The following is a 26,175-nucleotide window of genomic DNA, read 5'->3' as shown; positions in this document are numbered from 1 at the left end:
TTCGCTCGGAGGTTCGGAGAGCCGTGAGGCGCTGCAAGGATGGGTGGTGGTCGCGGGTTGCTGAGGAGATGGAGTCTGCCTCAGTGGCCCATGATCACAAATCTCTATTTAACTCCATCAAAAAAGTAACCTGCAGCGCCACACCTATTACCATCATTAGCGGAAAAAACGGTGATCCAATCTCCGACCCCCAGGAACAGGTTTGCAGATTTGCTGAGCATTTTTGTGAGGTCCTGGGGGAGGGAAAATCCCTCAGCCAGGAAAACATCGTGGCACAAAGTGAGGATGACCCTGCTGAGGCTGCGGTGCCTCAAATATTGGAAGAAGTCACCCCCTGTGAGTGGCTGGCTGAGGTGCCATCTGTTGAGGAAGTACTGAAGGCAATCCGGAGTCTGAGACCAGGAAAGGCAGCGGGCAGAGATGATCTCCCAAGCGAAATGCTGAGGGAGGGTGGCGTTTGTGCACAGACTGCCCTATATGACATCATAACAACGGTCTGGACCACTGGACGGGTTCCGCAGGATTGGAAGGATGCCCTGGTGGTCCCCCTCTTTAAGAAGGGGGCCCGCACAGACTGTAACAACTACAGGGGCATCTCACTCCTCAGTGTGCCGGGAAAGGTCCTGGCAAGGATTATTCAACATCGCCTTGCCAGGCACACTGAGGAGAGGCTTGCGGAGCCCCAATGCGGTTTCAGGAAAGGGCGGTCCTGCACAGATGCCATATTTTCTGTCCGTCTGCTACAGCAGAGGTGTAGGGAATTCCAACAAGACCTACATCTCTGCTTTATTGACCTGGTCAAGGCCTATGATACCATCAGTAGGCCTGGGCTCTGGGTCGTTCTTCGTGCTTTTGGAGTACCTGACCCTCTGCTCACGATCATTAAGGACCTTCATGATGGTGAGCGGGCCCGGGTAAAACTACGTGGCCGGGAGTCAGAGCCATTCCCTGTACACCTTGGGGTGCGACAGGGATGTCCTCTGGCTCCCACATTATTTAACATCTATTTTGACCACGTAGTTCGTGAAGCCTTAATAGCTGTACCGGGGGAATCTCCATATAGTACAGATATAATGGGAGGCAGATCGATGCCCGGGTGCGGTCAAGGGATGGCTCCCTATTGCTCAACCACGTTATGTATGCTGATGATTTGGTAATAGCTGCTCAGTCAGAGGAGGAGTTGGAGACGCTGCTGCTGAGACTGGAGCGTGCCACTAAGAGGTGGGGCCTTACCATCAGCCCCACCAAAACTAAGCACCTGCCTGGGTATTTTGTACCATCGGACACTCCATCCCCACAACTCCCAATCGGTGATGGGGCAGTTGTGGAGAGAGTGGAGAGTTTCCCATACCTGGGCAGTGTGCTTATGACTGGCTCCAGTTTAACAGCAGAGGTCTCACTCCGAATCAGTCGAGCGGCAATATCTTTTCATCGGTTGCGTAATGCTGTGTGGAAGCTACCTGGTCTGTCGCTCCGCACTAAGCTTCAGGTCTTCTCAGCCACGGTCATTCCCTCCCTTCTCTACGCTTGCGAAACGTGGACCCCCCTAATGGAACATCTTCGCCGGTTAGAAACATTTAGGCTGGCCTGCCTACGATCCATCCTGGGTTTAACCAGACTGGATTGTGTGAGGAGCTCACAAATCTTTGAAAGATCTGGGCAAGGTCCCATCGGTGAGCTCCTCCGGTGGGCAAGGCTGCGATGGCTGGGTCATGTAGCCCGCATGCTCAGCCAACGCATGCCGAAACAGCTTTTGTTCGGCCGGATTGAGGGGGCTAAGCGGGCGCGGCACGGGCTAGAGAAGAGATGGAGTGATGTGGTACAGGAGGACGTGGAGCTGAGTGGACTTGCCGATGACTGGTACCAGCGGTGTCAAGATCGGCCTCTGTGGAGGAGGCTCGTGAAGGATGCTACTGGGCAGTTGGAGGTAGTCGCCCTCCAACAACAACGGAGGGCGGAGGAGCAACGCTCACAACAACGAGCGGAGCGCCGGGTGGCTAAAGCACAGCAGGTTGGCACAGTAGGGGGCACAGGTGGTGCATCAGCCAGTCATCTCAGTCAGTCGACCCGTGGCACCTGGGTCTGCCCCGTGACCTCCTGCCAGCGGGCGTTCGACACTTCACGTGGCCTCAGGGTGCACATAGCCTGGCACAAGCGTCGTGGTGACGTCACCGCCACTTAGTGGCGAATGGCGGTTGTTGTTGTTGTCTGTGTGTGTGTGTCTGTGTGTGTCTGTGTGTGTGTCTGTATGTCTGTGTGTGTGTGTCTGTGTGTGTCTGTGTGTCTGTATGTGTGTGTGTCTGTGTGTGTCTGTGTGTGTGTCTGTGTGTGTGTCTGTGTGTGTGTCTGTGTGTGTGTCTGTGTGTGTGTCTGTGTGTCTGTATGTGTGTGTGTGTCTGTGTGTGTCTGTATGTCTGTGTGTGTCTGTATGTCTGTGTGTGTCTGTGTGTGTGTGTGTCTGTGTGTGTGTGTCTGTGGGTGTGTGTCTGTATGTCTGTATGTGTGTGTGTGTGTCTGTGTGTGTCTGTGTGTGTGACCAGGAAAGGCAGCGGGCAGAGATGATCTCCCAAGCGAAATGCTGAGGGAGCGTGGTGTTTGTGCACAGACTGCCCTACATGACATCATAACAACAGTCTGGACCACTGGACGGGTTCCGCAGGATTGGAAGGATGCCCTGGTGGTCCCCCTTTTTAAGAAGGGGGACCGCACAGACTGTAACAACTACAGGGGCATCTCACTCCTCAGTGTGCCGGGAAAGGTCCTGGCAAGGATTATTCAGCATCGCCTTGCCAGGCACACTGAGGAGAGGCTTGCGGAGCCCCAATGCGGTTTCAGGAAAGGGCGGTCCTGCACAGATGCCATATTTTCTGTCCGTCTGCTACAGCAGAGGTGTAGGGAATTCCAACAAGACCTACATCTCTGCTTTATTGACCTGGTCAAGGCCTATGATACCATCAGTAGGCCTGGGCTCTGGGTCGTTCTTCGTGCTTTTGGAGTCCCTCACCCCCTGCTCAAGATCATTAAGGACCTTCATGATGGTGAGCGGGCCCGGGTAAAACTACGTGGCCGGGAGACGGAGCCATTCCCTGTACACCTTGGGGTGCAACAGGGATGTCCTCTGGCTCCCACATTATTTAACATCTATTTTGACCACGTAGTTCGTGAAGCCTTCAATAGATGTACCGGGGGTATCTCCATTTGGTACAGATATAATGGGAGGCTGATCGATGCCCGGGCGCGGTCAAGGGATGGCTTCCTATTGTTCAACCACGTTATGTATATTCTTGGTTCTTTCGGTAAAGTCACGTAGGAGGGAAACAATTAAATAATAAAAATATAAAATAATAAAATTCTCACGTTATGAATGCCGATGATTTGGTAATAGTTGCTCATTCAGAGGAGGAGTTTGAGACGCTGCTGCTGAGACTGGAGCGTGCCACTAAGAGGTGGGGCCTTACCATCAGCCCCACCAAAATTAAGCACCTGCCTGGGTATTTTGTACTATCGGACACTCCACTCCCACAACTCCCAATCGGTGATGGGGCAGTTGTGGAGAGAGTGGAGAGTTTCTCATACCTGGGCAGTGTGCTTAGGACCGGCTCCAGTTTAACAGCAGAGGTCTCACTCCGAATCAGTCGAGCGGCAATATCTTTTCATCGGTTGCGTAACGCTGTGTGGAAGCTACCTGGTCTGTGGCTCCGCACAAAGCTTCAGGTCTTCTCGGCCATGGTCATTCCCTCCCTTCTCTACGCTTGCGAAACGTGGACTCCCTTAATGGAACATCTTCGCCGGTTAGAAACATTTAGGCTAGCCTGCCTACGATCCATCCTGGGTTTAACCAGGCTGGATTGTGTGAGGAGCTCACAAATCCTGGAAAGATCTGGGCAAGGTCCCATCGGTGAGCTCCTCCGGCAGGCAAGACTGCGTTGGCTGGGTCGTGTAGCCCGCATGCCCAGCCACCGCATGCCAAAACAGCTTTTGTTTGGCCGGATTGAGGGGGCTAAGCGGGCGCGGCACGGGCTAGAGAAGAGATGGAGTGATGTGGTACAGGAGGACGTGGAGCTGAGTGGACTTGCCGATGACTGGTACCAGCGGTGTCAAGATCGGCCTCTGTGGAGGAGGCTCGTGAAGGATGCTACTGGGCAGTTGGAGGCAGTCGCCCTCCAACAACAACGGAGGGCGGAGGAGCGACGCTCACAATGACGAGCGGAGCGCCAGGTGGCTAAAGCACAGCAGGTTGGCACAGTAGGGGGCACAGGTGGTGCATCAGCCAGTCGTCTCAGTCAGTCGACCCGTGGCACCTGCTGGGTCTGCCCCGTGACCTCCTGCCAGCGAGCGTTCGACACTTCACGTGGCCTCAGGGTGCACATGGCCTGGCACAAGCGTCGTGGTGACGTCACCACCACTTAGTGGCGAATGGCGGTTGTTGTTGTTGTTGTGTGTCTGTGTGTGTGTGTCTGTGTGTGTGTGTCTATGTGTGTCTGTGTCTATGTGTGTCTGTGTGTGTCTGTGTCTATGTGTGTCTGTGTCTATGTGTTTCTGTGTCTATGTGTGTCTGTGTCTATGTGTGTCTGTGTCTATGTGTGTCTGTGTCTATGTGTGTCTGTCTGTGTCTGTGTCTGTGTGTGTCTGTGTCTGTGTGTGTGTCTGTGTCTATGTGTGTCTGTGTCTTTGTGTGTTGGTGCTGCTACTCGCTACTAACAGCAATTGCCCCTACAGCCCTATTAGAGGCTACACGGGGTACCTTTGTCTGTGTGTGTAGGTGCTGCTACTCGCTACTGACAGCACTTGCCCCTACAACCTGTTAAGAGGCTACATGGGGGATCTTTGTCTTTGTCTCTGACCTGCACGAGCTGGAACAGAACAGCTGAGCCCAGCTGCTCCTGCGCCAAGATCCTCAACGTCTCCACCAACCTGTACCACCACCACAACCACCACAACCACCATCATCATCACGACCACCACAACCACCACCACCACAACCACCACCATCATCACGACCACCACAACCACCACCACCACAACCACCATCATCATCACGACCACCACAACCACCACAACCATCATCATCACGACCATCATCATCACGACCACCACAACCACCACCACCACAACCACCACCACAACCATCATCATCATCATGACCACCACCACCACCACCACAACCATCATCATCATCACGATTACCACCACAACCACCACCACAACCACAACCACCACCACAACCACAACCACCATCATTATCATGACCACCACCACAACAACCACAACCACCACCACAACCATCATCATCATGACCACCACCACCACAATCACCACCACCACAATCACCACCACCACAATCACCACCATCACCACCACAACCACCACCACAACCACCACCACAACCACCACCACCACAACCATCATCATCATCACGACCACCATAACCACCACCACCACCATCATCACGATCACCACAACCACCACCACAACCACCACCACCATCATCATCATCAGGATTACCACCACCACAATCACCACCATCACCACCACAATCACCACCATCATCACCACCATAATCATCACGACCACCACAACCAGAACTACCACTACCACAACCATCATCATCATCATCACGATTACCACCACCACAATCACCACCATCACCACCACAATCACCACCATCACCACCACCATCATCATCACGACCACCACAACCACCACCACCACGATCATCATCACAATCACCACAACCACCACCACAACCATCATCATCATGACCACCACCACCACAATCACCACAATCACCACCATCACCACCACCACAATCACCACAACCACCACCACAACCACCACCACAACATCACGATTACCACCACCACCACAATCACCACCATTACCATCACGACCACCACAACCACCACCACCACCACCACCACAACCACACGATTACCACCACCAGCACCACAACCACCACCATCACCACCATCACCACCACCATCACAAGATGCACCACCACAACCACTACAACCATCATCATCATCACCACCACAACAACAACCGCCATTCGCCACTGTGTGGTGGCAGTAACGTCACCACGACGCTTGTGCCAGGCCACGTACACCTTGAGGCCACGTGAAGTGTCGAACACCCACCGGCAGGAGGTCACGGGGCAGACCCAGCAGGTGCCACGGGTCGACTGGCCGAGATGACTGCCACAACCACCACCACCACAACTATCATCATCCCAACCACCACAACAATCATCACAACCACCATCACAACCACCACCACAATCATCATAACCACCACCACAACTATCATCATCCCAACCACCACAACCACCACCACCACAACTATCATCATCCCAACCACCACAACAATCATCACAACCACCATCACAACCACCACCACAATCATCATAACCACCACCACCACCACCACAACTATCATCATCCCAACCACCACAACCACCACCACCACCACAACTATCATCATCCCAACCACCACAACAATCATCACAACCACCATCACAACCACCACCACAATCATCACAACCACCACCACAACTATCATCATCCCAACCACCACAACCACCACAACAATCATCACAACCACCATCACAACCACCACCACAATCATCACAACCACCACCACAACTATCATCATCCCAACCACCACAACCACCACAACAATCATCACAACCACAATCACAACCACCACCACAATCATCACAACCACCACCACAACTATCATCCCAACCACCACAACAATCATCACAACCACCATCACAACCACCACCACAATCATCATAACCACCACCACAACTATCATCATCCCAACCACCACCACTACAACAATCATCACAACCACCATCACAACCACCACCACAATCATCACAACCACCACCACAACTATCATCATCCCAACCACCACAACCACCACCACCACAACTATCATCATCCCAACCACCACAACCACCACCACCACTACTATCATCATCCAAACCACCACAACAATCATCACAACCACCATCACAACCACCACCACAATCATCATAACCACCACCACAACTATCATCATCCCAACCACCACAACCACCACCACAATCATCACAACCACCACCACAACCACCACCACAACCACCACCACAATCATCACAACCACCACCACAACCACCACCACAATCATCACAACCACCACAACCACCACCACAATCATCACAACCACCACCACAACCACCACCAATCATCACAACCACCACCACAACCACCACCAGAATCATCACAACCACCACCACAACCACCACCACAACCACCACCACAATCATCACAACCACCACCACAATCATCACAACCACCACCACAACCACCACCACTACAACCACCACCACAACCACCACCACAACCACCACCACAACCACCACCATTATCTCTCTCTCACCCGTCAATCTGCTGCTCCGAGAACCCTCTGGGATTACTGATTGTGATGAGTGGAGTAGAACACGGATACTGGGGGGGGGGGGGGAGAGACACGGAGACAGTTACACACACACAGTGACACACACAGACACACACACCACACACACACACAGTGACACACACTGACACACACACAGACACACACAAAGACACACAAAGACACACTCACACACAGACACACAGTGACACACAGACACACACACACACAAAAACAAAGACAAAGATCCCCCATATAGCCTTGACAGACTGTAGGGGCAAGTGCTGTTAGCGAGCACCTATGAAGGCCGGAACGGTACACGAGGGGGTGGGTGGCCAGCACCACGCCCGACCGCCTTTGTCTCCCCAGTGGCGATGTTTACACACCGCACCAGGTACTCATTTGAGGCTGAGTCGACCTAGGGGAGGCCCGGGACCGGTTCAGATAATCGTCACTGGTGTTGGCCGTGAGCGGGAATCAAACCCGGGTCACCAGGTTCATAGCGCAGCGTAGCGCTAACCACACACACACACACCTACACACACCTACACACACACCTACACACACACCTACACACACACCTACACACACACCTACACACACACCTACACACACACCTACACACACCTACACATGACAGACCGAGCGCTGTAGCTGCAGGTGTAGGCTCAGCCTCACACTCAGACAGACACACACACACACAGTGACACACACACACACACAGTGACACACACAGACACAGTGACACACACACAGTGACACACACAGACACAGTGACACACACAGACACAGTGACACACACAGACACAGTGACACACACAGACACACACACAGTGACACACACACAGACACACACACAGTGACACACACACAGTGACACACACAGACACACACAGTGACACACACACAGTGACACACACAGTGACACACTCACACAGAGACACACACAGTGACACACAGACACACACAGTGACACACACACAGACACACACAGTGACACACACACAGTGACACACACAGACACACACAGTGACACACACACAGTGACACACACACACAGTGACACACACAGACACAGTGACACACACAGACACAGTGACACACACAGACACAGTGACACACACAGACACAGTGACACACACACAGACACAGTGACACACACACAGACACAGTGACACACACACAGACACAGTGACACACACACAGACACAGTGACACACACACAGACACAGTGACACACAGACACAGTGACACACAGACACAGTGACACACACACACACACTCACACACACACAGTGACACACACACAGTGACACACACACAGTGACACACACACACACACAGTGACACACACACACACACACAGTGACACACACACACACAGTGACACACACACACACAGTGACACACACACAGTGACACACACACAGTTACACACACACACCGAATGCTGTAGCTGCAGGTGTAGGCTCAGCCTCATACTCACACACAGTGACACACATACACAGTGACACACACACACAGTGACACACACACACACAGTGACACACACAGTGACACAGACACACACAGTGACACACTCACACACACACAGTGACACACTCACACACACACAGTGACACACACACAGTGACACACCCACAGTGCCACACACACAGTAACACACACACACAGTAACACACACACACAGTAACACACACACACACACACGGTGACACACACACAGTGACACACAGTGACACACACACACAGTGACACACACAGTGACACACACAGTGACACACACAGTGACACACACAGTGACACACACAGTGACACACACAGTGACACACACACAGTGACACACACACAGTGACACACACAGACACACACACAGACACACTCACACAGTGACACACACAGTGACACACACAGTGACACACTCACACAGTGACACAGACACACACACACAGTGCCACACACACATAGTGCCACACACACAGTGACACACACACAGTGACACACACACACAGTGACACACACACACAGTGACACACACACACAGTGACACACACACACACAGTGACACACACACACACACCGTGACACACACACACACAGTGACACACACACACACACAGTGACACACACACAGTGACACACACACACAGTGACACACACACACAGTGACACACACAGTGACACACACAGTGACACACAGTGACACACACAGTGACACACAGTGACACACACAGTGACACACACAGTGACACACAGTGACACACATACAGTGACACACACACAGTGACACACACCGTGACACACACACAGTGCCACACACACAGTAACACACACAGTGACACACACACACACAGTGACACACAGTGACAGACACAGTGACACACACAGTGACACACACACAGTGACACACATACAGTAACACACACACAGTAACACACACTCACAGTGACACACTCACACACATAGACACACACAGACCGAGTGCTGTAGCTGGAGGTGTAGGCTCAGCCTCACACTCACACAGTGACACACACACAGTGACACAGTGACACAACCAGACACACACAGTGACACACACACAGTGACACACACACACACACACTGAGTGCTGTAGCTGCAGGTGTAGGCTCAGCGAAACACTCACACAGTGACACACACACAGTGACACACACACAGTGACACACTCACACTCACACACACACAGTGACACACACAGTGACACACACACACAGTGACACACAGTGACACACACAGTGACACACACAGTGACACACAGTGACACACACAGTGACACACACAGACACACACACACACACAGTGACACACACACACACAGTGACACACACACACAAAGTGACACACACAGTGACAGACACACACACACACACAGTGACAGACACACACACACAGTGACAGACACACACACACAGTGACAGACACACACACACAGTGACAGACACACACACACAGTGACAGACACACACACACAGTGACAGACACACACACACACAGTGACAGACACACACACAGTGACAGACACACACAGTGACACACACACACACAGTGACACACACACACACACAGTGACACACACACACAGTGACACACACACACACAGTGACACACACACAGTGACACACACACAGTGACACACACAGTGACACACACAGTGGCACACACAGTGACACACACACAGTGACACACACACAGTGACACACACACAGTGACACACACACAGTGACACACACACAGTGATACACAGTGACACACACAGTGACACACACAGTGACACACACACACAGTGACACACACACAGTGACACACACACACAGTGACACACACACACACAGTGACACACACACACACAGTGACACACACACACAGTGGCACACACAGTGACACACACACAGTGACACACAGTGACACACACAGTGACACACACACAGTGACACACAGTGACACACACACACAGTGACACACACAGACACACACACCACACACACACACAGTGACACACACTGACACACACACAGACACACACAAAGACACACAAAGACACACTCACACACAAAGACACACTCACACACAGACACACAGTGACACACAGACACACACACACACAAAGACAAAGGTAAAAAAGATCCCCCATATAGCCTTAACAGACTGTAGGGGCAAGTGCTGTTAGCGAGCACCTATGAAGGCCGGAACGGTACACGAGGGGGTGGGTGGCCAGCACCACGCCCGACCGCCTTTGTCTCCCCAGTGGCGATGTTTACACACCGCACCAGGTACTCATTTGAGGCTGAGTCGACCTAGGGGAGGCCCGGGACCGGTTCAGATAATCGTCACTGGTGTTGGCCGTGAGCGGGAATCAAACCCGGGTCACCAGGTTCATAGCGCAGCGTAGCGCTAACCACACACACACACACCTACACACACCTACACACACACCTACACACACACCTACACACACACCTACACACACACCTACACACACACCTACACACACCTACACACACCTACACACACACCTACACACACCTACACACACCTACACATGACAGACCGAGCGCTGTAGCTGCAGGTGTAGGCTCAGCCTCACACTCAGACAGACACACACACACACAGTGACACACACACACACACAGTGACACAGACACAGTGACACACACACAGTGACACACACAGACACAGTGACACACACAGACACAGTGACACACACAGACACAGTGACACACACAGACACACACACAGTGACACACACACAGACACACACACAGTGACACACACACAGTGACACACACAGACACACACAGTGACACACACACAGTGACACACACAGTGACACACTCACACAGAGACACACACAGTGACACACAGACACACACAGTGACACACACACAGACACACACAGTGACACACACACACAGACACACACAGTGACACACACACAGTGACACACACACACAGTGACACACACACACAGTGACACACACAGACACAGTGACACACACAGACACAGTGACACACACAGACACAGTGACACACACACAGACACAGTGACACACACACAGACACAGTGACACACACACAGACACAGTGACACACAGACACAGTGACACACACACACACTCACACACACACAGTGACACACACACAGTGACACACACACACACAGTGACACACACACACAGTGACACACACACACACAGTGACACACACACAGTGACACACACACACAGACACACACACAGACACACACAGTGACACACACACAGTGACACACACACACACAGTGACACACAGTGACAGACACAGTGACACACAAAGTGACACACACACAGTGACACACACACACAGACACACACACAGACACACACTCACAGTGACACACACACAGTGACACACACACACTGACACACACACACACACAGACACACACAGACACACAGTGACACACACAGTGACACACCCACACAGACACACACACAGTGACACACACACACACAGACACACACACAGTGACACACACACACAGACACACACACACAGTGACACACACAGTGACACACCCACACAGACACACACACAGTGACACACACACACAGACACACACACACAGTGACACACACACAGACACACACACACAGTGACACACACACACAGACACACACACAGTGACACACACACACAGACACACACACACAGTGACACACACACACACAGACACACACACTCACACACACACAGTAACACACACACACACAGTGACACACACACACAGTGACACACACACACAGTGACACACAGTGACAGACACAGTGACACACACAGTGACACACACACAGTGACACACACACACAGACACACACAGTGACACACACACAGTGACACACACACACACAGTGACACACAGTGACACACCCACACAGACACACACACAGTGACACACACACACAGACACACACACACAGTGACACACCCACACAGACACACACACAGTGACACACACACACACACAGACACACACACACAGACACACACACACTCACACACACACAGTAACACACAGACACACACACAGTGACACACACACACACACACACCGAGTGCTGTAGCTGCAGGTGTAGGCTCAGCCTCACGAAGCCCAGCGCTGGATCCTCGCCCGTGGCCGGGGCCAAGTGGACAGTCACCTGCCATGGGTGGGGACTGCAACAACAACAACAACAACCACCTCAACAATCACCACCACCACAACAACAACAATCACCAAGACCACCACCACCACAACAACAATAACCACCACCACAACAACAACCACCACCAACACCACAACAACAACCACCAACACCACAACAACAATCACCAACACAACAACAATCACCACCACAACAACAACAACCACCACCACAACAACAACAACCACCACCAACACCACAACAACAACCACCACCACAACAACAATCACCAACACAACAACAACCACCAACACCACAACAACAATCACCACCACAACAACCACCACCACCACAACAACAACCACCACCAACACCACAACAACAACCACCACCACAACAACAACCACCACAACAACAACAATCACCAACACAACAACAATCACCACCACCACAACAACAACAATCACCAACACAACAACAACAACCACCACCAACACCACAACAACAACCACCAACACCACAACAACAATCACCACCACAACAACAATCACCACCACAACAACAACAACCACCACCAACACCACAACAACAACCACCACCACAACAACAACAATCACCAACACAACAACAATCACCACCACCACAACAACAATCACCAAGACCACAACAACAATCACCAAGACCACCACCACAACAACAACAACCACCACCACAACAACAATCACCAACACAACAACAACCACCACCACAATAACAACCACCACCACAACAACAACAATCACCAAAACCACCACCACAACAACAACAATCACCAAGACCACCACTACCACAACAACAATCACCAAGACCACCACCACACCAACAACAATAATCACCAAGACCACCACAACAACAACAACAACAATCACCAGGACCACCACCACAACAACAACAATCACAAAGACTACCACCACAACAACAATCACCAGGACCACCGCCACCACCACCACCACAACAATCACCAGGACCACCACCACCACAACAATCACCAGGATCACCACGACAACCACAACCACCACAAACACCACCACGATCACCACGACAACCACCAACATCACCATCACCACAACAACAACCACAACCACCACAACCATCACCAGAACCGCCACCACTACCATCGCCAGGATCACCACGACAACCAACATCACCACCAACACCACAACAACCACAACCACCACAACCATCGCCAGGATCACCACGACAACCAACATCACCACCAACACCACAACCACCACAACCATCGCCAGGATCACCACGACCACAACCGCACGAAGGCACTGCTACCACCACCACCACCACAACAACCAACATCACCGCCACATCCACCACCACCAGCACTACAACCATCAGCAACAACAACCATCAGAAACATAAACTGACACCCACACACCACACATACACAACACAACAACCGCCATTCGCCACTAAGTGGCGGTGACGTCACCACGACGCTTGTGCCAGGCTATGTGCACCCTGAGGCCACGTGAAGTGTCGAACGCCCGCTGGCAGGAGGTCACGGGGCAGACCCAGGTGCCACGGGTCGACTGACTGAGATGACTGGCTGATGCACCACCTGTGCCCCCTACTGTGCCAACCTGCTGTGCTTTAGCCACCCGGCGCTCCGCTCGTTGTTGTGAGCGTCGCTCCTCCGCCCTCCGTGGTTGTTGGAGGGCGACTGCCTCCAACTTCCCAGTAGACTTATGGTGCACCTAGCCTGGCACTGCCCAGTAGCAGCGTCCTTCACGAGCCTCCTCCACTGAGGCCGATCTTGACACCGCTGGTACCGGTCATCGGCAAGTCCACTCAGCTCCACATCCTCCTGTACCACATCACTCCATCTCTTCTCTAGCCCGTGTCACTCACTCACCCACTCACCCACCTATTCACCCACCCACCTATTCACCCACCCACCTACTCACCCACCCACCTACTCACCCACCCACCTACTCACCCACCCACCCACTCACCCACACACTCACCCACACACTCACTCACACATCCACTCACTCAATCACCCACTTACTCACCCACCCACCCACTCATCCACTCACTCACCCACCCACTCACTCACCCACTCATCCACTCACTCACCCACCCACTCACTCACTCACCTCACTCACCCACTCACTCACCTCACTCACCCACTAACTCACTCACCCACCCACTCACTCACTCACCCACCCACCCACTCACTCACTCACCCACCCACACACTCACTCACCCACTCACCCACCCACTCACTCACCCACCCACTCACCCACTCACCCACCCACCCACTCACCCACTCACCCACCCACCCACTCACCCACTCACCCACCCACTCACCCACTCACCCACCCACCCACTCACCCACTCACCCACCCACCCACTCACCCACTCACCCACCCACCCACTCACCCACCCACCCACTCACCCACCCACCCACCCACTCACCCACCCACCCACCCACTCACCCACCCACCCACTCACACACTCACCCACTCACACACTCACCCACTCACCCACCCACTCACCCACTCACTCACCCACTCACCCACTCACTCACCCACTCACTCACACACTCACCCACTCACTCACCCACCCACTCACCCACCCACTCAATCACTCACCCACTCACTCACCCACCCACTCACTCACCCACCCACTCACCCACTCACTCACCCACTCACTCATCCACCCACTCACTCACTCACCCACTCACCCACCCACCCACCCACTCACCCACCCACTCACACACTCACCCACCCACCCCACTCACTCACCCCACTCACTCACTCACCCACTCACTCACTCACCCACTCACCCACCCACCCACCCACTCACCCACGGACCCACTCACTCACCCACACACTCACCCACCCACTCACCCACTCACCCACCCACCCACTCACTCACACACGCACCCACTCACCCACCCACTCACCCACTCACTCACACACGCACCCACTCACTCACCCACACACTCACCCACCCACTCACCCACTCACTCACTCACCCACCCACTCACTCACTCACCCACTCACTCACCCACCCACCCACCCACTCACTCACTCACCCACTCATTCAACCACTCACCCACTCACTCACCCACTCATTCAACCACTCACCCACTCACTCACCCACTCACTCACCCACTCACTCACCCACTCACTAACCCACCCAATCACCCACCCACCCACTCACCCACCCACCCACCCACTCACCCACCCACCCACTCACACACTCACCCACTCACACACTCACCCACTCACCCACCCACTCACCCACTCACTCACCCACTCACCCACTCACTCACCCACTCACTCACACACTCACCCACTCACTCACCCACCCACTCACCCACCCACTCAATCACTCACCCACTCACTCACCCACCCACTCACTCACCCACCCACTCACCCACTCACTCACCCACTCACTCATCCACCCACTCACTCACTCACCCACTCACCCACCCACCCACCCACTCACCCACCCACTCACACACTCACCCACCCACCCCACTCACTCACCCCACTCACTCACTCACCCACTCACTCACTCACCCACTCACCCACCCACCCACCCACTCACCCACGGACCCACTCACTCACCCACACACTCACCCACCCACTCACCCACTCACCCACCCACCCACTCACTCACACACGCACCCACTCACCCACCCACTCACCCACTCACTCACACACGCACCCACTCACTCACCCACACACTCACCCACCCACTCACCCACTCACTCACTCACCCACCCACTCACTCACTCACCCACTCACTCACCCACCCACCCACCCACTCACTCACTCACCCACTCATTCAACCACTCACCCACTCACTCACCCACTCATTCAACCACTCACCCACTCACTCACCCACTCACTCACCCACTCACTCACCCACTCACTAACCCACCCAATCACCCACTCACTCACTCACCCACTCACCCACCCACTCACCCACTCACCCACTCACTCAACCACTCACTCACTCACCCACCCACCCACTCACCCACTCACTCACTCACCCACCCACTCACCCACCCACTCAACCACTCACTCAACCACTCACCCACTCACCCACTCACTCACCCACCCACCCACCCACTCACTCACTCACCCACCCACACACTCACCCACTCACTCACTCACCCACCCACACACTCACTCACCCACTCACCCACCCACTCACCCACTCACCCACCCACTCACCCACTCACCCACCCACTCACCCACTCACCCACCCACTCACCCACTCACCCACCCACTCACCCACCCACCCACCCACACACTCACCCACTCACTCACCCACTCACACACTCACCCACCCACACACTCACTCACCCACTCACCCACCCACTCACCCACCCACCCACCCACTCACACACTCACCCACTCACACACTCACCCACTCACCCACCCACTCACCCACTCACCACCCACTCATTCACCCACTCACCCACTCACTAACCCACTCACTCACTCACTAACCCACTCATTCACCCACTCACCCACTCACTAACCCACTCACTCACTCACTAACCCACTCACTCACCCACCCACTCACCCACCCACTCACTCACTCACCCACTCACTACCCACCCACTCACCCACTCAATCATCCACCCACTCACTCACTCACCCACTCACCCACCCACCCACTCACCCACCCACTCACACACTCACCCACCCACCCACCCACTCACCCACTCACTCACCCACCCACTCACTCACCCACTCATCCACTCACTCACCCACCCACTCACTCACTCACCTCACTCACCCACTAACTCACTCACTCACTCACCCACCCACCCACCCACTCACTCACTCACCCACCCACACACTCACTCACCCACTCACCCACCCACTCACCCACCCACTCACCCACTCACCCACCCACTCACCCACCCACTCACCCACTCACCCACCCACTCACCCACTCACCCACCCACTCACCCACTCACCCACTCACCCACCCACTCACCCACTCACCCACCCACCCACTCACCCACGCACCCACTCACCCACGCACCCACTCACCCACCCACCCACTCACCCACCCACCCACTCACCCACCCACCCACTCACCCACCCACCCACTCACCCACCCACCCACTCACCCACCCACCCACTCACTCACCCACCCACCCACTCACCCACCCACCCACTCACCCACCCACCCACCCACTCACCCACCCACTCACCCACCCACCCACTCACCCACCCACCCACTCACCCACCCACCCACCCACTCACCCACCCACTCACCCACCCACCCACTCACCCACCCACCCACTCACCCACCCACCCACTCACCCACCCACCCACTCACCCACCCACCCACTCACCCACCCACCCACTCACCCACCCACCCACTCACCCACTCACCCACCCACTCACCCACTCACTCACACACTCACCCACTCACTCACCCACTCACTCACCCACCCACTCACCCACCCACTCAATCACTCACCCACCCACTCACCCACTCACTCACCCACTCACTCATCCACCCACTCACTCACTCACCCACTCACCCACCCACTCACCCACCCCACTCACTCACCCCACTCACTGACTCACCCACTCACTCACCCACACACTCACCCACCCACTCACCCACCCACCCACTCACTCACACACGCACCCACTCACCCACCCACTCACCCACTCACTCACACACGCACCCACTCACTCACCCACACACTCACCCACCCACTCACCCACACACTCACCCACTCACTCACCCACCCACTCACTCACTCACCCACTCACTCACTCACCCACCCACTCACTCACTCACCCACTCATTCAACCACTCACCCACTCACTCACTCACCCACTCACTCACCCACTCACTAACCCACCCAATCACCCACTCACCCACTCACTCACTCACCCACTCACCCACCCACTCACCCACTCACCCACTCACTCAACCACTCACTCACTCACCCACCCACCCACTCACCCACTCACTCACTCACTCACCCACCCAGTCAACCACTCACTCAACCACTCACCCACTCACTCACCCACTCACCCACTCACTCACCCACCCACCCACCCACTCACTCACTCACCCACCCACACACTCACCCACTCACTCACCCACTCACACACTCACCCACCCACACACTCACTCACCCACTCACCCACCCACTCACCCACTCACCCACCCACTCACCCACTCACCCACCCACCCACACACTGACCCACTCACTCACCCACTCACACACTCACCCACTCACCCACTCACCCACCCACTCACCCACCCACCCACCCACTCACACACTCACCCACTCACACACTCACCCACTCACCCACCCACTCACCACCCACTCATTCACCCACTCACCCACTCACTAACCCACTCACTCACTCACTAACCCACTCATTCACCCACTCACCCACTCACTAACCCACTCACTCACTCACTCACCCACTCACTCACCCACCCACTCACCCACCCACTCACTCACTCACCCACTCACTCACCCACCCACTCACCCACTCACTCATCCACCCACTCACTCACTCACCCACTCACCCACCCACCCACTCACTCACACACTCACCCACCCACCCACCCACTCACCCCACTCACTCACCCCACTCACTCACTCACTCACCCACTCACTCACTCACCCACCCACTCAACCACTCACTCAACCACTCACCCACTCACTCACCCACTCACCCACTCACCCACTCACTCACCCCACCCACCCACTCACTCACTCACCCACCCACACACTCACCCACTCACTCACCCACTCACACACTCACCCACCCACACACTCACTCACCCACTCACCCACCCACTCACCCACTCACCCACTCACCCACCCACCCACACACTGACCCACTCACTCACCCACTCACACACTCACCCACCCACACACTCACTCACCCACTCACCCACTCACCCACCCACTCACCCACCCACCCACCCACTCACACACTCACCCACTCACCCACCCACTCACCCACTCACCACCCACTCATTCACCCACTCACCCACTCACTAACCCACTCACTCACTCACTAACCCACTCATTCACCCACTCACCCACTCACTAACCCACTCACTCACTCACTCACCCACTCACACACCCACCCACTCACCCACCCACTCACTCACTCACCCACTCACTCACCCACCCACTCACCCACTCACTCATCCACCCACTCACTCACTCACCCACTCACCCACCCACCCACTCACTCACTCACCCACTCATTCAACCACTCACCCACTCACTCACTCACCCACTCACTCACCCACTCACTAACCCACCCAATCACCCACTCACCCACTCACTCACTCACCCACTCACCCACCCACTCACCCACTCACCCACCCACTCACCCACTCACCCACTCACTCAACCACTCACTCACTCACCCACCCACCCACTCACCCACTCACTCACTCACTCACCCACTCAACCACTCACTCAACCACTCACCCACTCACTCACCCACTCACCCACTCACTCACCCACCCACCCACCCACTCACCCACCCACACACTCACCCACTCACTCACCCACTCACACACTCACCCACCCACACACTCACTCACCCACTCACCCACCCACTCACCCACTCACCCACCCACTCACCCACTCACCCACCCACCCACACACTGACCCACTCACTCACCCACTCACACACTCACCCACCCACACACTCACTCACCCACTCACCCACTCACTCACCCACTCACCCACTCACCCACCCACTCACCCACCCACCCACCCACTCACACACTCACCCACTCACACACTCACCCACTCACCACCCACTCATTCACCCACTCACCCACTCACTAACCCACTCACTCACTCACTAACCCACTCATTCACCCACTCACCCACTCACTAACCCACTCACTCACTCACTCACCCACTCACTCACCCACCCACTCACCCACCCACTCACTCACTCACCCACCCACTCACTCACTCACCCACTCACTCACCCACCCACTCACCCACTCACTCATCCACCCACTCACTCACTCACCCACTCACCCACCCACCCACTCACACACTCACCCACCCACTCACCCCACTCACTCACCCCACTCACTCACTCACCCACTCACTCACTCACCCACTCACTCACTCACCCACTCACTCACTCACTCACCCACTCACTCACTCACCCACTCACCCACCCACCCACTCACTCACACACGCACCCACTCTCACTCACACACGCACCCACTCACTCACACACGCACCCACTCACTCACCCACACACTCACCCACCCACTCACCCACTCACTCACTCACCCACTCACTCACCCACTCACTCACCCACCTCACTCACTCACTCACCCACCCACCCACCCACTCACTCACTCACCCACTCACCCACCCACCCACTCACTCACTCACACACGCACCCACTCACTCACCCACACACTCACCCACCCACTCACCCACTCACTCACACACGCACCCACTCACTCACCCACACACTCACCCACCAACTCACCCACTCACTCACTCACCCACTCACTCACTCACCCACTCACTCACCCACTCACTAACCCACCCAATCACTCACTCACCCACTCACTCACTCACTCACCCACCCACTCACCCACTCACTCACACACGCACCCACCCACTCACCCACTCACTCACTCACTCACCCACCCACCGACTCACCCACCCACTCACCCACTCACCCACTCACCCACTCACCCACTCACCCACTCACTCAACCACTCACTCACTCACTCACCCACCCACCCACCCACTCACTCACTCACCCACCCACACACTCACCCACTCACTCACCTACTCACACACTCACCCACCCACACACTCACCCACCCACACACCCACTCACCCACTCACCCACTCACCCACCCACTCACCCACCCACCCACCCACTCACACACTCACCCACTCACACACTCACCCACTCACCCACCCACTCACCCACTCACCACCCACTCATTCACCCACTCACCCACTCACTAACCCACTCACTCACCCACTCACCCACTCACTAACCCACTCACTCACCCACTCACTCACACACTCACCCACTCACTCACCCACCCACTCACCCACCCACTCACTCACTCACCCACTCACTCACCCACCCACCCACTCACTCACTCACCCACTCACCCACCCACTCACTCACTCACCCACTCACTCACTCACCCACTCACTCACTCACTCACCCACTCACCCACCCACCCACCCACTCACTCACACACGCACCCACTCACTCACACACTCACCCACTCACTCACTCACTCACCCACTCACTCACTCACTCACCCACCCACCCACTCACTCACTCACTCACCCACTCACCCACTCACTCACCCACTCACTCACCCACTCACTAACCCACCCAATCACCCACTCACTCACTCACCCACTCACTCACTCACTCACCGACCCACTCACCCACTCACTCACCCACTCACTCACCCACTCACTAACCCACCCAATCACCCACTCACTCACTCACCCACTCACTCACTCACTCACCGACCCACTCACCCACTCACTCACCCACCCACCGACTCACCCACTCACCCACCCACTCAACCACTCACTCAACCACTCACTCACCCACCCACCCATTCACCCACTCACTCAATCACCCACCCACTCACCCACCCACTCAACCACTCACTCGCTCAACCACTCACCCACTCACTCACTCACTCACCCACCCACCCACCCACTCACTCACTCACTCACCCACTCACCCACTCACTCACCCACTCACTCACCCACTCACTAACCCACCCAATCACCCACTCACTCACTCACCCACTCACTCACTCACTCACCGACCCACTCACCCACTCACTCACCCACTCACTCACCCACTCACTAACCCACCCAATCACCCACTCACTCACTCACCCACTCACTCACTCACTCACCGACCCACTCACCCACTCACTCACCCACCCACCGACTCACCCACTCACCCACCCACTCAACCACTCACTCAACCACTCACTCACCCACCCACCCATTCACCCACTCACTCAATCACCCACCCACTCACCCACCCACTCAACCACTCACTCACTCAACCACTCACCCACTCACTCACCCACTCACCCACTCACTCACTCACTAACCCACCCACTCACCCACTCACTAACCCACCCACTCACCCACCCACTCACCCACTCACCCACTCACTCACCCACTCACTCACTCACTCACTCAACCACTCACCCACTCACCCACCCACTCACCCACCCACTCACTCACCCACTCACTCACACACTCACTCACCCACTCACTCACCCACCCACCCACTCACCCACTCACCCACTCACTCACCCACCCACTCACTCATTCACTCACTCACCCACTCACCCACACACTCACCCACCCACTCACTCACCGTCCGTCTTCATGAGTCACCGTCATGTCGTCCAAAAATATCGCCTGGAGCACCTCCAGCTCCGATTGCAATGGCCTGGCCAGAGTGGACACACACAAGGAGCCTCAGCCTGGCTGTGAGCCTCAGTGATTGACACCAAACCCTATGGGGAGCGAGCCTCACCCATTAACACTGAACCCTATGGGGAGTGGGCCTCACCCATTAACACTGAACCCTATGGGGAGCGAGCCTCACCCATTAACACTGAACCCTATGGGGAGTGGGCCTCACCCATTAACACTGAACCCTATGGGGAGTGAGCCTCACCCATTAACACTGAACCCTATGGGGAGTGAGCCTCAGTCTGGCTCTATGAGCCTCACCCATTAACACTGAACCCTATGGGAGTGAGCCTCACCCATTAACACTGAACCCTATGGGGAGCGAGCCTCACCCATTAACACTGAACCCTATGGGAGTGAGCCTCACCCATTAACACTGAACCCTATGGGAGTGAGCCTCAGTCTGGCTCAGTGAGCCTCACCCATTAACACTGAACCCTATGGGGAGTGAGCCTCACCCATTAACACTGAACCCTATGGGGAGTGAGCCTCACCCATTAACACTGAACCCTATGGGGAGTGAGCCTCACCCATTAACACTGAACCCTATGGGAAGTGAGCCTCAGTCTGGCTCTATGAGCCACACCCATTAACACTGAACCCTATGGGGAGTGAGCCTCACCCATTAACACTGAACCCTATGGGAAGTGAGTCTCACCCATTGACACTGAACCCTATGGGAGTGAGCCTCACCCATTAACACTGAACCCTATGGGAGCGAGCCTCAGTCTGGCTCTATGAGCCTCACCCATTAACACTGAACCCTATGGGAGTGAGCCTCACCCATTAACACTGAACCCTATGGGAGTGAGCCTCACCCATTAACACTGAACCCTATGGGGAGTGAGCCTCAGTCTGGCTCTATGAGCCTCACCCATTAACACTGAACCCTATGGGGAGTGAGCCTCACCCATTAACACTGAACCCTATGGGGAGCGAGCCTCACCCATTAACACTGAACCCTATGGGAGTGAGCCTCACCCATTGACACTGAACCCTATGGGAGTGAGCCTCACCCATTAACACTGAACCCTATGGGGAGCGAGCCTCACCCATTAACACTGAACCCTATGGGAGTGAGCCTCACCCATTAACACTGAACCATATGGGAGTGAGCCTCACCCATTAACACTGAACCCTATGGGGAGCGAGCCTCACCCATTGACACTGAACCCTATGGGGAGTGAGCCTCAGTCTGGCTCAGTGAGCCTCACCCATTAACACTGAACCCTATGGGGAGCGAGCCTCACCCATTAACACTGAACCCTATGGGAGTGAGCCTCACCCATTGACACTGAACCCTATGGGAGTGAGCATCACCCATTAACATTGAACCCAATGGGGAACAAGCCTCACCCATTAACACTGAACCCTATGGGAGTGAGCCTCACCCATTGACACTGAACCCTATGGGGAGTGAGCCTCACCCATTAACACTGAACCCTATGGGGAGTGAGCCTCACCCATTAATACTGAACCCTATGGGAGCGAGCCTCACCCATTAACACTGAATCCTATGGGGAGTGAGCTTCACCCATTAACACTGAACCCTATGGGGAGTGAGCCTCACCCATTAACACTGAACCCTATGGGGAGCGAGCCTCACCCATTAACACTGAACCCTATGGGGAGTGAGCCTCAGTCTGGCTCTATGAGCCTCACCCATTAACACTGAACCCTATGGGGAGTGAGCCTCACCCATTAACACTGAACCCTATGGGGAGTGAGCCTCGCCCATTAATACTGAACCCTATGGGAGCGAGCCTCACCCATTAACACTGAACCCTATGGGGAGCGAGCCTCACCCATTAACACTGCACCCTATGGGAGTGAGCCTCACCCATTGACACTGAACCCTATGGGAGTGAGCCTCACCCATTAACACTGCACCCTATGGGAGTGAGCCTCACCCATTAACACTGAACCCTATGGGGAGCGAGCCTCACCCATTAACACTGCATCCTATGGGAGTGAGCCTCACCCATTAACACTGAACCCTATGGGAGTGAGCCTCAGTCTGGCTCTATGAGCCTCACCCATTAACACTGAACCCTATGGGGAGCGAGCCTCACCCATTAACACTGAACCCTATGGGGAGCGAGCCTCAGTCTGGCTCTATGAGCCTCACCCATTAACACTGAACTCTATGGGGAGTGAGCCTCACCCATTAACACTGAACCCTATGGGGAGTGAGCCTCAGTCTGGCTCTGTGAGCCTCGCCCATTAACACTGAACCCTATGGGGAGTGAGCCTCACCCATTAACACTGAACCCTATGGGGAGCGAGCCTCACCCATTAACACTGAACCCTATGGGGAGCGAGCCTCACCCATTAACACTGAACCCTATGGGGAGCGAGCATCAGTCTGGCTCTATGAGCCTCACCCATTAACACTGAACCCTATGGGGAGCGAGCCTCACCCATTAACACTGAACCCTATGGGAGAGAGCCTCACCCATTAACACTGAACCCTATGGGAAGTGAGTCTCACCCATTAACACTGAACCCTAT

At 55.0% G+C, this 26,175-nt stretch overlaps 1 protein-coding gene across 1 annotated transcript in view; it reads right to left on the bottom strand.

Moving 5' to 3' along the window:
• RNF25 (ring finger protein 25) overlaps positions 1-23,694 on the bottom strand; it is a 53,378-nt gene extending 29,684 nt beyond the window's left edge. Inside the window, exons 1-4 of the mRNA XM_076057806.1 lie at positions 23,564-23,694; positions 13,047-13,149; positions 7,426-7,493; positions 4,845-4,914 (exon numbers count right to left, since the gene is read on the bottom strand). Coding sequence (XP_075913921.1) covers positions 4,845-4,914; positions 7,426-7,493; positions 13,047-13,149; positions 23,564-23,589 — 267 coding nt within the window. The 5' untranslated portion in view covers positions 23,590-23,694. The remainder of the gene's footprint in view (positions 1-4,844; positions 4,915-7,425; positions 7,494-13,046; positions 13,150-23,563) is intronic.
• Between the last annotated feature and the right edge of the window lie 2,481 nt (positions 23,695-26,175).

The sequence above is a fragment of the Petromyzon marinus genome, chromosome 84 (assembly GCF_048934315.1).
Source record: "Petromyzon marinus isolate PM22_M1 ecotype Great Lakes invasive population chromosome 84, UKy_Petmar_22M1.pri1.0, whole genome shotgun sequence".
NCBI lineage: Eukaryota > Metazoa > Chordata > Hyperoartia > Petromyzontiformes > Petromyzontidae > Petromyzon > Petromyzon marinus.
This window is presented reverse-complemented; position numbering and strand designations above follow the sequence as displayed.